General features: G+C 40.6%; 1 protein-coding gene across 6 annotated transcripts in view; it reads left to right on the top strand.

The window, feature by feature from the left end:
- esrrga (estrogen-related receptor gamma a) overlaps nt 1–22,634 on the top strand; it is a 155,240-nt gene that overhangs the window by 120,023 nt on the left and 12,583 nt on the right. For 4 of the 6 annotated variants that reach the window (XM_051379596.1, XM_051379592.1, XM_051379591.1 and 1 more), the window contains 2 exons: nt 271–381; nt 3,221–3,403. In XM_051379596.1, the coding sequence (XP_051235556.1) occupies nt 271–381; nt 3,221–3,403 (294 nt within the window). The remainder of the gene's footprint in view (nt 1–270; nt 382–3,220; nt 3,404–22,634) is intronic. The other 2 variants (XM_051379594.1, XM_051379593.1) reach the window with 1 other exon arrangement.

The raw sequence follows: 22,634 nt of genomic DNA, 5'->3' as shown, positions 1-22,634 counted from the left end.
GTGCATGCATAACAAACACACATGCATGCACTGCAGAAACAGGACAGTTATCACCACTTCACACCCAGAACTCATATGTAATCATCCTCCAGTCCACTCTTTTTTTATCTCCCCCCCTATTTCCCTTCATTTCCACTCTCTCTTTTTAGATTTATTGCATACTAGCAAATTTGTTATTTTATCTTTTTGTTAAGTTGTCAAAAAAAAAGTCCACTTTTCTCTTCCTCTTTAAGCCACAGTGTATTGATATACTTCTGTCATTTCTTACAGGTGTTCGTCTGGACAGGGTTCGTGGTGGGAGACAGAAGTATAAACGCCGGATAGATGCAGATAACAGTCCATACCTGAACCCACAGCTGGCTCTACCTCCCAAGAAGCCATGTAAGAACACACGCACACATGCACAAACTCTTTTTAACGGTATATGTGATGGACCTTTTTTCTCCAAGGTTTTGGAAGTGATTCTCAAGGACAGAAATTTGCATTCTGTCCTTGGTGCACAGTACCTCATACTCTACAAATTGACAAATGTGCAACAGTATCTGACACAGTGTGCAAAAGGAACAATGAAAGACATACCATGGATAGTACACAACGAAAATCCTCACTAGAAATAATAAACAAATATTCAAATTCTACCATATTGTATCACTATGTGTAGGCAGTGTTCATGTTATGGGCAGGAGAAGTACAAGGAACTGTCTTTCCATTACGTTCTATCCTAATGGAGACAGTTGGACAGTAAAAACATTTGAACACACACACACACACACACACACACACACATAAATAGACACAGGGTAGTGAGAAGCCCATCTGTTTGGGACCAAGTTTATCTCCCTGTCTCTACTGCTACCAGTTTGGGGTCATAACATTTTATATGTGCAATATTTCACTATAAAGGTATTCATTTAGCTCCGACTGGATTGGCTGCGTTTTTTAAAGAATAAAACCGTCGCCAAAGCCTGATGATTGAAAAATTAACAAGAGAGAGAGAGAGAGAGATGACTGAGAGGTGGGAACAGAGAGAGTGACTAAACCTAAATGAGGAGGTTTCTCAGAGAGAAAGAGAGGGAGAGAGGAGAGGGGAGGGAGGGAGAGAAAGAGAGGAAGGGAGGGAGGGGGCTAGCCAGAACCCTAATCCGGATTAAATCCAATCTGGCAACCACATCAAACTAGAGTTAGCTCTTTAGCTAACCGTCTGCTCGCACACATAACACACACACACACATACACAGTGCAGATTGAGCAGTGTTTAGCAGCTTGGTCCCCAAAGCCCATTTTGCTTAAAGCTGGAGCATATTCTGCTTTAGGCCAATATGCTGAATGGCTGCACGACAGCTTACCGGGACTTCAGCACTACTAATCATTGAAATGATGGGATAATGTTAATGTGTGCTCAAAATGTGTGTGTGTTTATAATGCATGAGGGGGGCGGGGTGCATATACAGATGTGTGTATCAGCTAACTGAATGTCTTCACTGGTGGGCTATAGACCAATTTTAAAGATATAATTAACTCTTTAGTCTTGTTATTATTTATATCAAACATTTTGGCAGAGTAATTTACTGGAATCCCCAGTGACCCCTCCAAATAGTTATTCAGACTGTATTCCCTAGTTTACATCTTTCTCTCAATGTATGTGAGAATACATATATCTGTCTGACCTAAAGACAAACCTACACTTGAAACACAAAAAATATAGGGTTGATATAGACTTCCTAGGTCTCTCTTGTTCTTTTCCTCTCTCACACAGTCAATACACACAAAAAATCTTTTTGTCCCTCTGTCTCTCTCTCAGATACACGCACACAGCCTATCTATCTGTAGCCCAATCCCTAGCCTCAGCGTCCCCATTGATTGTGTGAGAACAGAACAATAGCCCAGGGTTTGGAAATGGGCTTCCATTGATTCTAATTAGGGAAACATTAAATAAGATTTACCCACAGATACTGCAGTGTGACTGGGATTGGTTTGGCTCAAACGACCCTGTCGCTGGAGCTGGAGGAAAAAGGATGGAAAGAATATATATATGTACAAGTGTTTGTGTGTGTGTGTGTGTGTGTGTGTGTGTGTGTGTGTGTGAATCGGGGGTGGAGAGTGTTAGATCAATACACAACTCATCCCCCCAACTCTGTTTCACTCCCTCTTGCTGTTTATCTTTATCTAGCTGTCGCTCTCTCTCGACTCTTCCTGTCTGTCTTTTGCAATCTGTCCATGGCTCTATTTCTACCTGTCTGTCTTCCCTATTTGCCTATTTCTCTCTCTCGTTTCGTCTATCCCTCGCTCCTCCCTTGCTCTTCTATGCTCTGTTATTATTCCCATGCTTGATTAGTCAGTGGATTAATTTGGAAGCAGGGTATCAGTCTGTTACTAATGGGCCATAGAGATCTCATCACCACATGTCACCATTACCAGCTGAGCTGTTTGGCTTTCAGTATTATCTTTCCCTTCTGTATGTACTGTATCAGGGAAGCTTCTTAAGGCAGAGATACAAAAGACAACGTTTTGGCTAACCTGAACCACCAGCAGTAATCGCCTTTAATCACACCTTGAAGCATCTCCTAAACTGGAAACATTTCAATAATTTTTTCATCTTTAGTCCTGCCAGATTACCGGAATCAAATCAATTATCTTGCTTGATTGTTGAAAAATTACACGGGACATTACAAAGCATTGTAGTCAAGCAGCCTCTTATTTGATCTTGTTACTATTGCATATTGGGATATGAAATGGCATAAAAACTGCCAACTGACAGTGAATTGCAAAAAACTATTATACTATATTTTATACTGTATACAATCATATCATACTGTAAACATGATAATGTAAAAACATGGCTTTTGATGGTTTTCTTAAGAAAATGTGTTGTTTAATTACATTTAAAGAGTGCCAAACAAGTTTAACATTCTCCCAGTTATACACATTCATGATTGTATATACTATGGAGTATACTGAAATGTATTGTGTGTTGATTTGATACATGTCTGTGTTTCTGTCTCTTAGTCTAATGCTCATGTCAGCTGCTTCTTTTTTTTGCTTCTTGGTGAAATACCTTGAAAAATATGTGTTATCTAGCAAGCCATGTTATCAGGATTTTTGAATATGACCTTTCACATTTTTGCACCGGATTGGTGTGGAACAGCTTGTAGACTAATACGGCAAAAATTCACCATCTCTCTGTCTCTGTGTCTTTCTCCTTGTCTGGTGGTCATGTCAGTTGCCTTTGGCTGCCTTGCAGATAACAAAATCGTCTCTCACCTGCTGGTGGCCGAGCCAGAGAAGATTTACGCCATGCCTGACCCAACAGTACCAGACAGCGACATCAAGGCCCTGACTACGCTGTGTGACCTGGCGGACAGAGAGCTGGTGGTGAACATCGGCTGGGCCAAACATATCCCAGGTAGGAAAAAAAAAATTAACACTGAACCTAAGCTGACTTCATGTTGTGACACTATCACACACACACACACACACACACACACACACACACACACACACACACACACATACATATACATACATACTTTTTTTTTTTTTCATACACACAGCCACGCACATATACAGTAAAGCCACACAAACACACATGCTGTGTGAATTGGCAGAGAGAGTACAAGGTTAGAATTAGCTGCTCCAGATGCAGATTTATATACATGCAAGTACACATGGTGCTAAGGTGTGACCTTTCACCCTAATCCTGAACTGTTGACTCTCCCTGCTGACCAACCAAATGCCCTCATTGGGATCACACCTTCCCCACCTACACACACACACACACACACACACACACACACACACACACACACACACACACAAAAAGAAATTCTGACCTTTTGAACCAGTCCAATCTCCTTACATTCTGCACCTGCAGTGACTGTACCAGTATGTGTATGAGAGACACAATGTGTACTTGGAAAGAACATGCTTTGAGGTAATTGTTGTCTTAAGTGATGAGCATATTCATTCATATTTTTGTGTGGAAAATCCTTAATATACTATGTAAAACCACATAGAGATTTTTGAAATCAAACTCAAGTACAAAGAAAATGTCTTATTCTAATGAGGAAGCAGTGAATATTGTTTTTGATACATGCAGTAAAATGAGATTTCTGTAGGCGCAGCAGTGTCCCTCTGCAGGTTCATCGCCACAACAGAAGAATTTAATCTAATCAGTTTAAACTAACTCTTCTCTCTTAATCTGTTCAAAATTGGATCGGGACAACAAGATGAGAAAATTAAAATAATGGCAGATTCACAAATGAGCCAAACATGAGAAACTGAGTAAATGAGCATGATTGATGTTGATGAACGCTAAAATGAAGAAGAAGACAGGGAGCGAGACGTATAAGCAGAAGAGATGAAAGCTATAATCTGGTTTTGGTTTGCAGTGAGGAGGGAAGAGCAGTGTCTCATATTAACACAGATTAGCACAAAGATTAGTCAACTGGAAATGGGTATAGAATAGACTAGAATAGATTTACCTTCTGCTACCAATGTTCAAACATTATAGAGGGTTGTAAAAGTATAGGGGGAAACCCCAGATTAGAGGCATAAATACCACTCAGTCATGCTACGTAAATCTATAACAGTAAAGTCAATGGTGTTGGATAACAGGGTTTCCAAATGATATATATTATATATTATCAATACATGTGAAAATAACAGAGAGAAAGAGAGAAAAAAGACATGGAGAGAGAGAAAGAGAGATGGGAATATACATTGATCTTGTTAGTGTATTGATCTATGTGCTGCTATATGGACAGTAACCAGACATATATATTGATCCATATACCAAATATAGCTCTTTGAATATTTATTTTTCTCTTTCAAAACAACATATAGCCTCAATCCAATACTATTTCCTTTCCACTAATCTCTCTGTCCTGCCTTTTATTCTTTTTTGCTTTCTCTTTTAATCCATTTATCTCTCTCCCCTCTTTCTTTGTGTCTCTCTCCATACCTCTGGGATGCCCCTGCACTATATATAACATAGATATAGAAAATGATCACAAACACACACTAACATACTTATGATGTACAGTATATTTAAGTGTTTGCATTGGGCTTGCCTTTTCCTTTTGCTCACTACTTTTACAAGTGAATGGACTGAGTTTAGCCAGGTTATGTGCTGGGTGAGTGTGTGTGTGTGTGTGTGTGTGTGTGTGTGTGTGTGTGTGTGTGTGTGTGTGTGTGTGTGTGTGTGTGTGCGCAGCTTTCTGTGTGGAGGGAGCGAAGCGCAGCGATTGCTTGGCGGAGGAGAGAAGATGGCGTGATTAGATGAACGAGAAAGGCAATCCACTGCTCACAGAGAAAGATAGAACTCTTCATCTTCCAAGTGTGTGTGTGTGTGTGTGTGTGTGTGTGTTGTTTGTGATGACTTTATGAAATCCTCATTGTTTACAACACTGAACACTCATCTAATACTCTCTCTCTCACACACGCACATACATGTACACACAGAAAGTGATCTACTGTTCACTCAGGGTGGAAAGGATTGTCAGAAAGACACACACATACACAGACACACACACACACAAAAGGCAAACAATACAGAGTCTACAATGACTTAAGTTATGAATAGAATAGAAAAGAATAGACCTGTTAACCTTTTTTGAGCCGTCTTGTTTCACATCTTGTCAAGTGCGTGTACGTGTGTGTGTGTGTGTGTGTGTGTGTGTGTGTTTGAGACTGACTCTGTGCAGGGTGTACATGTGAACACACACATGCACACATCTTTGCTCGCCATGGTACAGTAATTTTTTTAATCAAATTGATGGAGAGAGACAGAGAAACAAAGAGAAAAAAGACAGAGGTAGAGAGCGGAGAGGTGAAGCCAATTTATGCTTCATGATATAGCGCTGCGCTGCGCACACACACATACGCACATACGCACACACAGGCTGCTAACAGTGGTAACAACGTGTCAAGGCGAGCGCCAGGCAGCTAATTTGAAGTCATTAGATGTCTGCCGTACTGGCAACAATTTGTTACGCTCACACACGCACAAACACACACACAAAAACACATCACATACACACACTGAGTTAAGAGCCGTCTGCGGATAGCGAGGAGGCTAAATTGTAAACTAATTTAAACATCACTCAGCGTTAGAGAGGCTGCCTGCAAGACAGGCCCCCGGATAACAAGGCTAGGGTACGTGTGTGCATGTGTGTGTGTGTGTGTGCTGCTAGTCATGTTTGACACACAGACTCGCCCCAACCTTAGAGACTTGTGACAACACACACACACATATACACACGTCTCTTTGATTGGTTCTTTTATTCTAAAGCTGTGTGTGTATCTGTGTGTGCACGCTCATTTCCATTCTGATATGGCCTATATGCAAACATTTGATATGTCATTAGGAGAGGAAAATGAGGTTTCAGACACAGTGTGTGTCTCTTGTTTCCACAAGGAATGGGACACTGTCACGCACATGCATCTCACAAATGCACAAAGAGAGATGAAATGCAAGCAAACACATAAACACTGGAAGCCTTTCTGCTGATTCAAACTGGGAAACACAGATGAGTGGCCCCACACACACGTAGGGTATGAAGCATATGAGCAGTACACTGTCACACTCAGGAAACTGTGGGTATGAGGAAATATCGTAGGAGCTGCTATTCGGAGGTTGTGAAAGGCTTTGGCGTCCAATAATATGGATTAGTGAAGAGAAGATCTCATTTTAATAGCTCTCAAAGAGACAACTCCAGTGGCATATTAGACTTCATGTCATAGTCAAGTGTGTGTGTGTGTGTGTGTGTGTGTGTGTGTGTGTGTGTGTGTTTTGAAGGAGGAATGAGGAGTGGTCAGGTTAGAGGAGGAGGAGAAGAACAGCAAATATTTAAACAAGAGCGAATGAGAGAGTGAATTAAAAGAAAGAAAGGCCATTCAAAATGAGCCATTTATCTGTCTGTAGAATTAGTCTTTTCATCCTCTTTTCTGTTCTCTCTCTCTCTCTCTCTCTCTCTCTCTCTCTCTCTCTCTCTCTCGCCATAATAACTAAATGACTACCAGGCAGTCATGCCAGCAGCTCTTATCTAGACTCGCGGACACAAAAGGGAAAGACAGACAGGCGAGCACTTGACTTGACGAAAGAGCAAAGAATGAACAAATGAATGAATCAACGAACGAGGGGCAGAACCTATAACACAGCCTATTTTACCAGAACCAGGGGCCTTGCCATTAGTGTTTTTTTACAACCCCCTCCCCCATTCTTTCTTTATTCAAAAGAGAAATTGTTCTCGGGCCGCCCCCCACTTCCCCTCCACTATTCTCTTGCTTCCCTATCTCCACTTGCTCTTTCTTTTCTTAGTCTCTCTCTCTCTCTTCTTTTCGTTCCCCTTTCAATTTTGACACTCAGGATAAGCAGTCTATGTGTCGGCAGTATGATTGAGCTGTAAAAATGGGGGAAGGGAGGTAGAGGGGGGTTGCTGTCGGTCTATTCATTTAATCTGTCTTTATGGAGATATGGGAGAAGGGGTTTGGGTGGTGGTGGTGATGGGATAGTAGGTGAGGAGTCTTCATGTTCTGCATGCTACTCCCTATCTTTTTGTCAAATTCAGTCATTTATTGGCCTGTCTCTTTATCAAGTGTTTCTTCCTCTTACTCCTTGTTTGGATTTGGGGATGAGCATAGATACTGAAATACCCATTGGAAATGCAAACTCTTTTCATAGGAAGATGAACAGTTTAGTTCCCAAACTACAAACTGCCCCACATCCTCTGAAACATATTAAGGTCACTTAATAAAACATAGAACTCATAGTCAGCGCTAAGGCACGCAGAGACCAGCCCTTAAAACAGTAACTCAGGGTCCGCCAGCCCTGAACATGTTAAAAGTGTGTTTCTACAGGTTTACTTTAGCCCTGCATTGAACAGCCCTCCTCCCAATTCAGTTTAAAGGGCTTTAGAGTTATCTTAACCTGTAAGAGGCTAATTTACAAAGATTAATCACTGTCTGAAAATTAACATTCTTATGGTCTACAAATCCTTTATTTTACAGTGAGTTTCTACTTTGAACAAGTTTGACATGAAGATGATTATAATATATGTGATTGGGTTTACCCAGTGAAGTTCTCATTTTGATTGAATAGGAAGGACACTTCCAAATAGAGGGCTGGGCAAGAAAAGCTCAGAGTTTCTCTATAGCCAGCAGTAAACAACAACAAATACTATTTGTTTAGCTGTTTCACATTATCTGTGGAGTTCCTCAAGGATCAATTATAGGTCCCATTCTTTTTATTTTTATTTTTTTAACAAAGCGAGCTAGATGTTATAAATATCTGGAATCTAGGTAATTCCACACCCTAAGCTGCACCAATGTTTTGCACAGGCATTAAAATGAACTCTCATTATGCCAACTAAAGTAAAGCTGTATTTGTGGGCTGTATTTTCAATTAGTTATTTATTTTTTAAAAGAATGAAGGTGAATGGATAACTGAAGAGATGATTTAAAATACAAGGCTGAAGGGAGAGAAAAAAGGTGTAGGAAATGGGAGGAGAATGGAAAGCAGAGAGGTCACATACATTAACTCAGTACAACTGAGATACTCCCAAAGAGCCTTTAACACAATACTATTCTGACCCAATAGCTAAATATCCTCCGCCTCTTCAACCTCTATTGTGACCTCTCCTTTTCTCTCTCTCTCTACTTCTGTATCTTTCTGGCTCTCCCTCCTTTTCTCCCTCTCTCTGACGTGACCTCCCACCCTCTCTCTCCATGGTATCCTTAACCTCTCCATTATCAAGTCAACCTCATCTCTCAATCCCTATCCCCTCCCAAGCCCCCCCAGCCAGCCATCGTCAACACCGTTCCTTTTGGTTCTGTCTGTATGTCTCGACAGATACAGTAATAAGGGTTTATTGAGTCCAAGTTCGGCTCTAGATTTTGAAACAGTATGACCGACTGCTCATCAATCAGGTCTCTAATTCAGATATGCCCTTTTGCTAATATTAGTACATCACAGCATACTCAGTGAAGCACCGAATAAGCAAAGCCCTCTTTAAATTTTACCTTTGCTGTTGTTCTGCTGTGCTCCTTCTCTTTTGGTCATGTTATAAATGGCTTTTACTTAAAGATTCAGTCAACCAGTCAAGCAGTCCTTCAGACTGCCAGACAGTCAGTCAGTTAGCCAATCAGTCAGTCAAGTAACTACAAAGCCAGTCAATCAGCCAGAAAGACACCCAGTCAGTCAGCAAATATTGATTAATAGATGTGTCCTGCTCCTTTTAGCAAATCAAATGTTGAGTCTCAGCAGCCAAGGGGAACCTCTGCACACACATGCACATACACACGTATACTCATGGATACACACATCTCTGAAAGTGCAGCTCTCTAAATTAACACTGACACACATTATAACACTTCACAATGAGACACAATGCAGAACGGCACAGTGTGCATGTGCGTGTTTGTGTGTGTGTGTGTGTGTGTGTGTGTGTAGATGTCTCTGTGTGTTTGTGCGTGTGTGTGTGTGGTGAGGAATGTAAAAGCCCAGACTGGCGGTGATGTCACTCTATGGCCCTCCTCATTAAGTCTGGTGCTGTCATCAATCAGCAAAGAGCTTGTTGGGCTTTGGGTCAGAGAGTGGTAAATCAGAAGAGAAACATCTCTCCACCACCACTCAAACACACACACTTTTTTTTCTTTTCCAATTGTTAAATCAATGAGTTTTATTGGCATGAAACTTCTGAAATGATATTGCCTGCTCCTTACTCCCTCCCTCCCTCTGTGGTCTTCACTGTACTCCCCCAATTCATGTCTCAGTCTCTCCCTCTTAGTGCCATTAGCAGTAAAATACCTGGTCTACCTACTCCGGTACACGGAAACTCAGGAAAACACATACACAGAGACACACATGGACACACACACAAGCAGATTTGCCCCCATTCTGTCGGCTAAGGCTAGCTCACCTTGACAGTCACAGCATGCTAGGTGCCTTCACATTGACACTCACATACCTGTGCTGTACGGTGTATAGACATAAAAGCATTTACATGGCAGTGTCCAAGCAAACACATAAACACAAATAAGCTGACATTGCCATTTTGAACAAACATACACACATATTAAGTTTATGACATTTAAAGGTACAAAGGTTTAAAAGTTATATATATATATTTATTTGGTTCTTATGCTGATTTTTATATGTAACATACTTCTAGTCAGTTCAGGTAAAGAAGATACATAAGTGACAGCACTTTGTCTTCTTTGATGTGATATAACTCCACCTCTTCCATATTCTAACGAGATTCAACTCATAAATATGACTTTATTAGCATCTGATTTAGATTTAGATTTAGATTTAGAATCCAAATTTGATTTAGTTCATTGCTTTGGTCAATTTTGTTTCTTTTGTGCTCTCTTGTACATATCTTCATGTGTGTTTTCAGTCGCTGTTGATTTTCCCTGAGGCGTGTTTGATTTCCATTTTGGCTCATCCATGAGCTACATAACACATTTAGAGGTTGATGTCTTGGTTTCAAGTATGTGTGTTTGCGTGTGTGTATGTGTCTTTCTGTTTCATTGTCCACATTCGTGCATAAGAGACATCTTATTTTCCAGTACACCACCACCATTGTTTCCTTTTGCCTCCCATACAAACAAACATACCCCTGTTTGCAGATGAAAACAAATATTGATGAAATCAAATTAGGAAAATAATATTTGATATCTGAGCTTAATGTTTGGATTAAGTTGGACTTTCTTTATTGGATTAAGCCTGTGGGCATTGGAAGCATGTCATTAATATGAGAAAACGGAGGGGAGAAAACATTTTCCTTTTTCTGTGCATTGGTTTTCTTCTGTCATATCTACTTTACTTCTTGTGTTAACTTTTTGTCCCTGTGTTTGTGTCATTGTAGTGTTTTGTAGAGTTATTAACGATGAGGATTTTTTTTAGCATAAAAATCACATTATAATAATAAACGTTTTACAGTATGTAGGCTGTGAAAGGTCTCAGAAATGTTCTGCCTCCCATGGGAATGCGTATGTACAATATCTGCAGTAAGCTCGAGAAAAGAGAGACAGAAAACTAAACAATTTCTTTGCTGTATGTTGTTACGCTTGTTTTGTGAAGGAATTAATTTATGCCGAATATAATCTTGATGAGTACACACACAAATGCACCTACATATTCAATCTCTGAGGGCACGTTCAGTCTGTGTTGACTCTTCTGTCTGTCCATCGTCCTATATTTGTTTTGTCATCACCGTGTTGACAGTGTTTCCATGACGACGTGCCTATGACGACACTCAAACACCCGCAACTTTAGGTGCCTGCTTTAAAAACACACATTGTTTTACACACACAAACACAAATATTCACACACACACACTAGTATTGCCTCTATCAGGTCACACCTTGGCAGTGACACACACCTTATGCCGTGAGAGTGGAGCAACCTGACACATACAGACGGACACACACAGGCACACGTCTCGCCATGTGTCAAACCATAACAGACCTGAATTAAATGTAAAACACAGATGTAACTTGAAGAGTAGTGGCAGCCTTTAGAAGTTGAGGGGTGTACATAAAGAAAGTATAATCACATCACAAACAGTACCTTTACGAATTTCAGCACTATTAACACGTTAATGAAATACCTGTATAGTAAGAATTATACTGATTTTAGAAGCGGTGTTTTCTGAGCATCCTCAGATTACAGCCTCTCATTTAAAGTAATTTTAATAATTTTGATTCTAATTTTACAAAAAAATGGAGTCATGAAAGTCATTCAGTAGATAGATGTAAGTAAAAGTGAGACAAAAACACAAATATTGAAGTCGAGAGATTTGCGCTCAGCAGCTCATTGCTGTTTTTCTTATTAGTTTGATTACATTAGCAAATCAAATTCATTTGTCTATCAGCCTTTGAGACACAGCCTGCAATCTGAGTACACTGACTAATCTGCATCAAATAATGTCTGTCACAAACACACACACACAAAACACACACCAAAGAGAAGCTGCATACATAAGCAAGCATACACAAACACATACATCATAAACACACCCATGAACACACAAACATACACTTCTAAACACACATACACCCAGTTATAAAATAGCACTAATACACAGTGAATGTGCACAAATGCACACATACAGACGTGCACAGTTTTATAATATGTGACATCAGACAAGCAGTAACAAATAAATCAGCACATCTGAGCCCATCATCATCTAAGTCGTCACTAGCAAACAGTCAGCTTTTACCACTTTCAATTTGCTTTTGTGTTTGTGTGTTTCTGTCTGTCTGTGTGTGTGTGTGTGTGTGTGTGTGTGTGTGTGTATGTGTCTGAGAAAGAGAGAGAGAGAGAGATGATGTGATGTGATATGATATGATATGCTGGCGGGGCATAAAGATAGATGATCATAATTACGCACAGGCCAAACTCCATTTCAAATCATCATCATCCTATTCTATCTGTTAGAGCACACATGTACACACACACACACACACACACACACACACACACACACACACACACACACACACACACACACACACACACACACCAAAAGCAATATAAAGAGTTCACACACATACAGGGATTCACAGACATCCACACCCACATATCACACACCTATGCATGCAGCAAATCTGGTGGAAGGAGGGACAGGCTTGTCATGGCATCACATTATTTCTGTCGGTTCATGCAAAGTTCACAGAGAGGCATGAAATAGTTATTCTCTCTCTCTCTCCACATACTCTCTCTATATACCTTTCCTCACAGTTTCCGTCTTTATCCTTCCTCTTCTCCCCATTATCTATATCTTTTCTCTTTTTCTTATTAACTCTGCTCAGTCTCTGTTTCTCCTCCTGCCATTGCTCCTTTACTTCTTCCTTCCTCTGCCATCATCATCTCTTTCCCCCTCTCTCTCCTATTTCTTCCCTTCTCTTCCTTGTATGTTTTTTATTGTTTGTTTTAGTCTCTCTCTCATGTCCTTCTTGCCTGATGCTCCCCTGCCTTCCTGTTCCCTATTCCACCTTCCCCCTTTCTTCTACCTCCCTCTGTCTCTCTTTCTCTCTTTTCTCTCTCTCTCTCTCTCTCTCTCTCTCTCTCTCTCTCTCTCCCATCCTCCATCCATCGTTCTTAAATAACAGTCCGTAGGAATCATCCTTTCCATCAGGGAATAAGCAGGTGGGAAAATAGGATTGGAGCGTGCCTGTCACCAGCTGGGGACGACTTATGGTCGGTGCACACAACACACACACAGAGGCAAATTATATATATATATAATGTGTATATATATATATATATATTATATAGGTATAAACACAAAAAGACAGGTACACCTCAGACACATACACAAGAAAACACCTGCTGATAGGCAACAGTTTGGGACTGCAGCTTTACCAGTGTTTGGCCCAACATTGTTGAAGAGTGTCTGTATTAAAATAACTACATCCTAAATGGCAGCATGAACTGAGATGAAGACAGAAACTCAAAGCAAACATTTCACACAGAATTTTGTGTTAAGTCGGAACACATTTTTCTCCAAAACAGACACCCAAACATGCATCATACCACTCTCTTCATATCCAGTAGGTTTGCTGTCGAACTTCTTGTGTGGGGCTGCTTTAGCAATTTTTCAATAATGCACATTGTACAGTGTGTATGTGTCTGAACACAGCACTCCATCCTTATACAAGTGTGTCACTTCCCACCTGCTATGTGGCGAAGGACCGCGTCTGTGGTCTCATTGCTTCACTCTGCACTCACATGCACACACACAAAACCCACACATGCAGCAGTAATAATGCGTGTATTTTTGTGTCTATTTAATCTTGATGGGATGTTTCATCTGCAGGCTGCTATCACAGCTGGCTGCCTTATTGTCTGGGTCAGACTGATGGGTGTGTGTGTGTGTGTGTGTGTGTGTGTGTGTCTGTGTCTGTGTGTGTGTCTGCGCTTCTGTGTGTGTGTTCTCGCCTGTACACGTTTTGTGTTCCCTTATTAGTCTGGATGCACATCTATATACCTACATCTGTTTGTTTGCCTGTATAAGAGCGGACACATTTTTCTATGATATATCTAAACATTTTATCCATACATAAACAATATGGACATATTCCAATGTGTGTATTCTGCATGTGTGTGTGCTGTCCATCAAGCCACACACGCAGCCGTACCAAACCATTGGCTTGGTTGCTGATGATGACATATGAGTTCCTGGCCTTGGTAATGGCTGTTAAATCTCATAATTACACGCTTCTTTATTGCAATGCATAATGACCCTGCAGCACTATTGGACAATTAATTAAGATTTTCAGCCCAGGCTTTTTCAGGCCCAGATGAGGAGGTGGAATGAGGTCTAATGTTCTTGTCTTCGAGCTAGGACATTAAGGCATGATGCTGTAGGAGAGAAGGCTGTCTCCCTGTGTGCATTCATTTTCATCTCTGTCTTTCTTTCATTCTGTGTATGTGTGTGTGTGTGTGTGTGTGTGTGTGTGTGTGTGTGTGTGTCTCTCTCTCTCTCCTCATTGCTCCATTGTTGAGCCCTTCCTCTCAGTGCTTGTCCAGGATGATGATATTGGAGACCATATCTCTAATCTGTGAATGGTAAATTAATCCCTGTGGAGTTTGTGCGGTCCTCTCTCTATGGAAAGCTACGGGGGATTAGGAAGATAGAATCAACACTGCCTCATAATCTCATATACAGACACCAGGACTGGACAGGGACCATTGGGTTTTGTTTTAAAGCCACAATCAGCAAGTTTCTATTCATACATCAATAGTGCTTTAGTAAAAGCCTCATGCCCACTCCACAACTGACCTCTTTTGTTCTATAATATTTTCACTTTGGCACCCTGTTTAACACAAAAGGTTGTTTAAAACAACAAACTATTTTATGTAATCATTTTAAAAAACAAAACCTGTCTCCTGCACAGTGGTTGGGATAGCAGGGCACCCCATTCACTGATGCTTGGACTATGGATTTTGTATTTTCAGGAGAATATGTTATGGCAGGATATTGTTCTGAAAAGTTAATCCACCAAGAGATCAATAGACTGTCACAACCCAGTTAATTGAACAAGCTGGGAAAATGAATTAATTACAGACTAGATAGATAGATAGATAGATAGATAGATAGATAGATAGATAGATAGATAGATAGATAGATAGATAGATAGATAGATAGATAGATAGATAGATAGATAGATAATTTGATTTAAAAACCTTTGTTTGATCTTGGTCTTCGTCCTAACCCAGTTGCCCTTCACATTATCAAATTGTTTAACCACTGGCTAGGTGGTATTCCCTATTGGGATGTGTTGCCGACTGACAAAGCTAAAATTGCGGTTATGTGCTTGGCAATATTGAATGTCCCTGACTGGATGCTGCTGATGGCTGTGAGAGACTCATTCTTTGTGTGTCTTGTGGATGTTTTACAGACATGGGACGACTTTCCCTGCAGTATGAATTTTGATGTAAGGCCCAATCAGTTTCTTAGTGTGTTTCCTAACAACACTTTTGGATAAGTGACAGAACGTCATCAAAAAAAGTCCAAATATCATTTTACCTTACTCACATACTCTCCCTTTGACTTGTGTTTTTTTGTCTTCAAAACTGTTAGTCAGCAGTGTCTGTGAGACAGACAGACAGAGAGTTGGTGTGTAAGCTTCTCAGTTTTGTGCACACATGCTCACACACACACACACACACACACACACAGAGCGGTCATTCCTGCCTACATCAGCATTGTATCAAATGAGGAAGAGACAGGATGCAGAGTTTGAGAATGAGATAAAGATGGGTGGACTGAAAGAAAGAAAAAGTAAAAGAGGAAGATAAAAAAAAATAATGTTCAGAAATAGGGGCAAAATATGTTATTTTGCACGATGTTTATTTCCAAGACATTCTCATGAAGCGCAAGGTATATTTTAAGTACTCTTGACTCTATATAGAGTCAAGAAGACATGGCCCCAATGGAGCTAGTTGTGGCACATGCCTACACACACACTCTCCCACACACTCCTTGACATGGCCCTGGTGGAGTTAGAAGTGGGTAATTAAAATGTAAATATTGATATTTTATTATTTGAAATGCCTCCACTGCAATGCTCTTAATGTCACTCCATCTGTCGTCTCCGTAGAGACGTGTGGTTGCCCTCGACGACCGGCTGCCCCCACCCAAGCAACCCCTCCACGGCAACAGCTATAGCGCTTGACAATCATCTCTGTGTTGCCGCGTCTCCATTTTCGGTCTAATTAAGTGTTAAATATTAGCACCCGCAACCACAGAGGCAAGCACACACATGTGCACACAGAAAATACAGCACACAGCCCTCCCCTCCACCTCTGTCTCTCTCTCTCTTTCACACACACACATAGCACTCATCTCCACTACAGCAATGGGAAGATTTTAAGTGTTAATCTTGCAGTGCTGCTGATGGTGTCTAATGTATGCAATTAACAGTCAGCCAGGGCTGAGGGTTTGGTAATTAGCTGGCTGTTCACACTGATTAGAGGCTACTGCAACCCTATGACTGCTCTACTCTCCCCGAGGCCGCACGGAGAAAAGGGGGGAATTGGGGGGAAGGAGAGGGGGAGGGTGGAAGGGGAGAGAAAAAGAAAAAAGATATTTTAGCCAACAATGTGAGAGGGGATGAAGGTGAAGTTTGTGTGTGCAATATGCGTGTTAGAAAAGTGACCGATCGTGTACCAAAAGTGCAACTCAAATGCAACCATTCCGTTATTTTTACAGTAAGGTTAACCATCACCAAAACTGAACCCTAACCTTAACCAGTCTTCAACAGGACTGTTTTTAGTCCAGGTAAAATGAAAAATGTAATTTAACCCTTTAAGAGTGCATTCTCGGTTATACTGTTCCCTTATTTAACAATGTATACCCAAAACATTCACAAAAATTCAATTTATTTGTATTTTTATATCAAAATCTAATCATCTTGTCTTTCTGTAAAGCATAATGTGACACTTGCTTATGTGAGCACGAACTAACCCATTTCAACCAATAATATAATGCCATTCAATCAATCTTCAACTTTCAATGACACAGAGTAAAGATTCATTAGTTAGCTAGCAAGCAGTGTCAACAGCTGTGACAACAATAATAAAAGGCACATTATGGCTTTTTTTGAATATGATATGTAATACTGAATATCCACAGTGTGCAGATGTTAGTTCATGAGAATACATCTTTCCCCTGCTCCCAGTTCAGTGGGTTTGAAAGACAGCAATGGTTACCTGAGTTGTCAGGTAACTTAACTACTGTTTCATTGTCTCTTCAATCTTACCACACCCACTGGAGTTAGATGTCTGTAAAAGAAAGATTTAAACTTGTGGCCAAAGGAGGATATAAATGGACATTCAGTTTTATTCTCTTCATCACAGCACATACACTTTTGATACACTGAAAGGACTTTGAAAAGCAACTTGATTTTTCTGTCAATGAAAGATATTTAATTTGGGGTATTTTCACTTCTTATAGCCCTATAATCAACTCCACTTGACACATGTTGTTTTTAATAATCTAAGAGTGAAGTGTGTGTTTCCTGTGTGTCTTTAAGCCCTTCTAAATTAGCTGGTTCTCTGGGTAGATTTGTTTCCATTTCGTTGCGCATCTCTGTGTAATTGGGTCAGCTGGTGGATATGTGTGTGTGTGTGTGTGTGTATGTGTGACAGCATTTGCCAGCGTATATCTTGTGTGTGGTGTTTCAGCTTGGCCAAAGCCATCACAGGGGGTCCGTGTTCATTTGGGCCGGCGTCTGGCCGTATGGTACAAAACAGTTTGAGATGTGCACACACACACAAACACACCCAAAAAGCATCACAAGGGAGCACTTGCGTTGCACAGCATGCAACAATGTGCACACTAACACAAATTTAAACAACAAACATGTACAGAAAGTGGTATGAGAGAGAGCACTGGAGCCACCTAACACAGTGTGCATACAGAACAAACACACACGCACATATACACACACACGCAGGGCAGCGATGTGCTGGTAACTGTTGGAAACTTCACGTGTCCTAATGCAATCTCTATCTCAGTGGGCCAGTAGACTTAAATCTGTCCCCTGCAGAACACAATACGTGTACATGGTGCACATAGACAATCCACTATTCTCCTCGCATCGACAATGAGCAACTAGACAATCATAAAACAGTTTATATCACAGTTCTCAGTACCTATTTTAAAATGCCTCTTAAAAACAACATATGGTACACTTTATCAAAATCATAAGAGGATGGTGACTGTTTGCTTAACTCGAAAGAAGAAACAGGCATCCATCTATCTATCAACAATGGAATTCACATATGCTATATTTATTGTTTCATCTGTGGTTTTCTGTCAGTTCTTGAAGAAATTGAACAGTTTCTTAAGAAAAAAACTATTTGACAATTTTCATATAGTGTCTATCACATATATTTATTACACTGTTGTAGCATTCCCTTTTTACCACCTTTTCTGCAATATTAACACACACATGTGTCTTTTACTCATTTCTGTAATGACTCTAGGCCAGGATGCCCCACTTACAGTACACATCCAGCTCCCATAATTCTGTGACAATGTGTGAACCTTACTCTTTATACTACAGCCGATAACTCTTGATAAGTGTGAAAACCTTCGCTGTTAGATTGTTGAGACAGACTGCGAAGTTTCCTGTTAAATGTGTCCTGGGGCCATGATCAAATAGGACAGAGCACAGTGTCATTGGTAACAGAGCAAGCAGGTGCTCAAAGAGTGCAAGGCCCACTACAAGTGTGCAGATGGTCCACCATATGTATTTTTGTAATATTTGCAGACTATTAGTATTGAGATAGAGCTTCACGCAACCAGTAAAAGAAAACAAAGGTAGAATAAATTTGATTAAAAGGGATTGAAAGGCATGTTTTAATAAATGTAAATGACATACAGTGAGATACACACAATGCAAGACAGACTGCTCAAACACTCTTGGCGTATTCTGTCCAAGCTCCAGTCTCACGCTGGGGGTTAAGTTGGTCGTTGGCTCATTCAGATCAAATGTAGTCCAGCAACACTGAGTTGACCTGCTTCTCTGCTGGCAGCACCCTGGCCATGTACACACACACTCGCTCTCCCCTCTCTTTTTTGAGCTGTCAGTTCTGATTTAAAAAAAAAATTGGATTGAGCCAATACAACAATCAAAATAGTGTATTCATTATTGATTTTGAATTCAGCATTCAGGCTTCAGATACACAACAAGGGCTTTCATAGCTACCCAGAAATTACATACATTAAAGAATAAAGTTAAATTGGTCAAGAGAAAGACATTTTTGTGTTTTTTTATTGAAGAATTGATTGTGTCATCACTAAAGCTGACATTTTTAACTTGCAGCGCAGAGGTGAGCCTTCACAATGTGACTTCCAAACTAAAATCATTGTGAATGATCAGTGTACATTCTATGCAAAGGCATATCACACCTATCATGTTATTATTGCAGATGTGATCTACTTTCACTTAAAAAAAACAAAAAACAGACTTTAACCAAATATATGCCAAGGGTTCTGTTTTTTACTGCAGGGACCAAATGTGAAGACCGGTCATGTGCTAATAACTGGGACCAGATCAGAATTGCAACCACTTTTCACACCTGTCACATTAATACACACACAGAGAATGGCCTTATTTCTGGCATCCTGTAGCCTGGTAGAGCTGGCACCTCATGTACCAAAGCTGAGTCCTTGCTGCCATGGGTTCAAGTCCAATCTGTGGCCCTTTGCATCATCCCCACTTTGTCTTCCCCCTTTCCTGTCACTCTACAGCTGTCATGTCTAATAGAGACAACCCCCCCCCCAAAAAAAAAAGAATAGCCTTCATCTGTTATTGCAGATGTACATAGGCACTATCATGGAAATGTACACAGACTCACATGCACGTACAGATAGCTTTACAAATACCACAAACTGTACACACACTAGTGCACAGGTACTCATAAGCATCACAATCGCTTCTCACTGGTTCCCATTTGCCCTGTAACCACGAGAAAACAAATATAGGCCTCCTGGATATGTGTGTGTTTGTGTGTGTCTGTGTAGCAACTGGGGCGTGAGAGAGGGCTATCCTTGTGTGTGTGTGTGTGTGTGTGTGTGTGTGTGTGTGCGTATGTCTGTGCCAGACTGTTGTGCGGTCTCGGGTGTAAACGTGCAGTCAGGACTCATTTGGCAGACAAACAGGCCGCAGGGTGGCTGGGGAATCGACGTGTGTTTGTGTGTGTGTGTGTTTGTCTTTGTGTGTGTGTGTGTGTCTGATAGAGCAAAGGGAAGAGAAAAAAGAAAGAGAGTACGAGAGCAAGCAGTAGAGGTTAAGTCTGCATGACTGCACTGCAGCCTCTTTCTGTCAGACCAATGTATGGAACATGCACACAAACATAACTACACACACACACTCTCTCTATTTACCTTCATAGATACAATAGAGTGTCCTAATATGTTGTACATGCACACATACCAAATACAGAATTTAGGTCATTAACTTGACCTTATGCACCCCTTTACTCATCCTAATCATTATGATCACTTTAATTTAGTAAAAACAAAATTAATATCCAACCTTTTCTCCTAAAAGTTAAGTTTATGTAGTAAATGGTGTTGCCCTGATTATTTTCACTGGCAACCAGTCCATCCCATGCTCTCACACACACAGAGCGGTCATTCCTGCCTACATCAGCATTGTATCACAGGAGGAAGAGATAGGATGCAGAGTTCGAGAATGAGATTTGATGGGTGGAAAGAAAGAAAAAGTAAAAAAGGAAGATACAAGAAATAATGTTCAGAAATCAGGGCAAAATTTGTTATCTTGCACAATGTTTATTTCCAAGACATTGTCATGAAGCGCAGGCTATTATCAAGTACTCTTGACTCTATATAGAGAATACACAAAACATTGAAAACAAAGTACAACAGTGACTGTTTTTAAAATTCATTCCCTATATGAACATTTTGCTGCTATGTAGAATGGTTAATTAGTATGTCCTAAAAAAAATGATCTGGCCATCATTACATTGCTTTAAAATGTAATTGCAGGTTCACACAGTCACAGAAGAGAGGAAGTGGCAGACCTTATCTCTTAATGCAACTGTACACAATGGCCATATTTGAATTAAGTTGGAGAGTATTTGGGTTCGATTTCATGTAGACAATAAATAAATAGAAGACAAATGCTTAGAATATACAGAATACCATACTTGGTGCTACCGTAGAGGAAAGGAAAAACCTTTAACTAAAGCCTGCTCAGCCAGCAAAGACACAAGCATGTATCCAGTAAAGGTGGAGACATGGTTCAACTTGCAGATGGTGTTCGATAGCAAATTTCTCTTCTTTAAAGTTTATGTTAATATGTTTAAGCAAAGCTCTGACTTTATTTTTATTGTACATTTATGTACTTTCAGCTCAGCCCACCACAGCAAACAGCACACAGGCTGTACAACACCCGCACACACAAACACACTCATACTCCCACACATAGTATGAGATGCCTTATCAACAATGGGCAGAAAGGAAATGTAATTAGAGCCAAATAAGGAACCTTCTTTTGTCAAGTGAAATCACAGGTATGAAAGAAAGGTCTCCACCCCTCCCACCACCACTACCTGGTCTCCTTCCAACACCTCTCCCCCCTTTTACTTTCTTCTCTCCTCCATCTCACTCTTTCTCGTGCTCTCTCTCTCTCCATCAATACCTCTCTCTCTCCATCATCAGCACTAAATTCCCATTGATGTTTCTTTTCTTCTGCTGTATCGATCGCTTCATGAGAAGGAGGGGAGGAAGGGAGGAAGGGAAGAAGGGAGAGATGGCGTTATCTGTTAATTAATTTGTCCTGAAGCTGGCCGCCTATTAATCAGACAGATAAGAGGCATTGGATGGCTGAACAGCGCAGACAGGCTGGTGGGGAAGGGATAGGAGGGGGTCGGGGAGGCACAAACACACAGAAATACACACAGATAGAGACGCACATGCACAGACTCACAGAAAACATATGTATGGGAATGTAAGCATACACAAAGAATTCAAGCATGCTGGTGAAACAAGCCAGAAAACTCACAATGCAATTATGTATATTATCTTCAAATATACAATATGAGCATACACATATAGTCACAAAATGCTTTCACACACCACACTTACTTACACACACACACACACACACACACCATGTTCTGATAAAAATCATCGATGTACCTCAATAAGAAAAGCTGCACTTTCAGCTCAATAAATTAATCACATGGGTTTTAATTACTGGTGTTTTCCTTTGTGTGTGTTTGTGCGCAGATGTGTGCGTGTTGTGTGTAATTAGGAGGGATATGGTTGTTGATGGGAGGTATGTGCAAACCCTGGTATTTACATACCGCTAGTCATGCAGATGTGTTTTGAATGACGTGTGTGTGTGTGTGTGTGTGTGTGTGTGTGTGTGTGTGTGTGTGTGTGTGTGTGTGTGTGTGTGTGTGTGTGTGTGTGTGTGTGCTCACCCACTTCTTGAGCCATGTGTGCCCCCTCTGGCCTCGGATCAAATTCCACCAGAGGGATGTACGCAAATTGATTGAACCCTCCACACTGCTCCCAATGCCAGAGCGCTGAAAACACACACAGACACACACACACACACACAGACACACACACACACACACACAC

Source organism: Dicentrarchus labrax, unplaced genomic scaffold (assembly GCF_905237075.1).
Source record: "Dicentrarchus labrax unplaced genomic scaffold, dlabrax2021, whole genome shotgun sequence".
NCBI classification, from domain to species: Eukaryota; Metazoa; Chordata; class Actinopteri; family Moronidae; genus Dicentrarchus; species Dicentrarchus labrax.
This window is presented reverse-complemented; position numbering and strand designations above follow the sequence as displayed.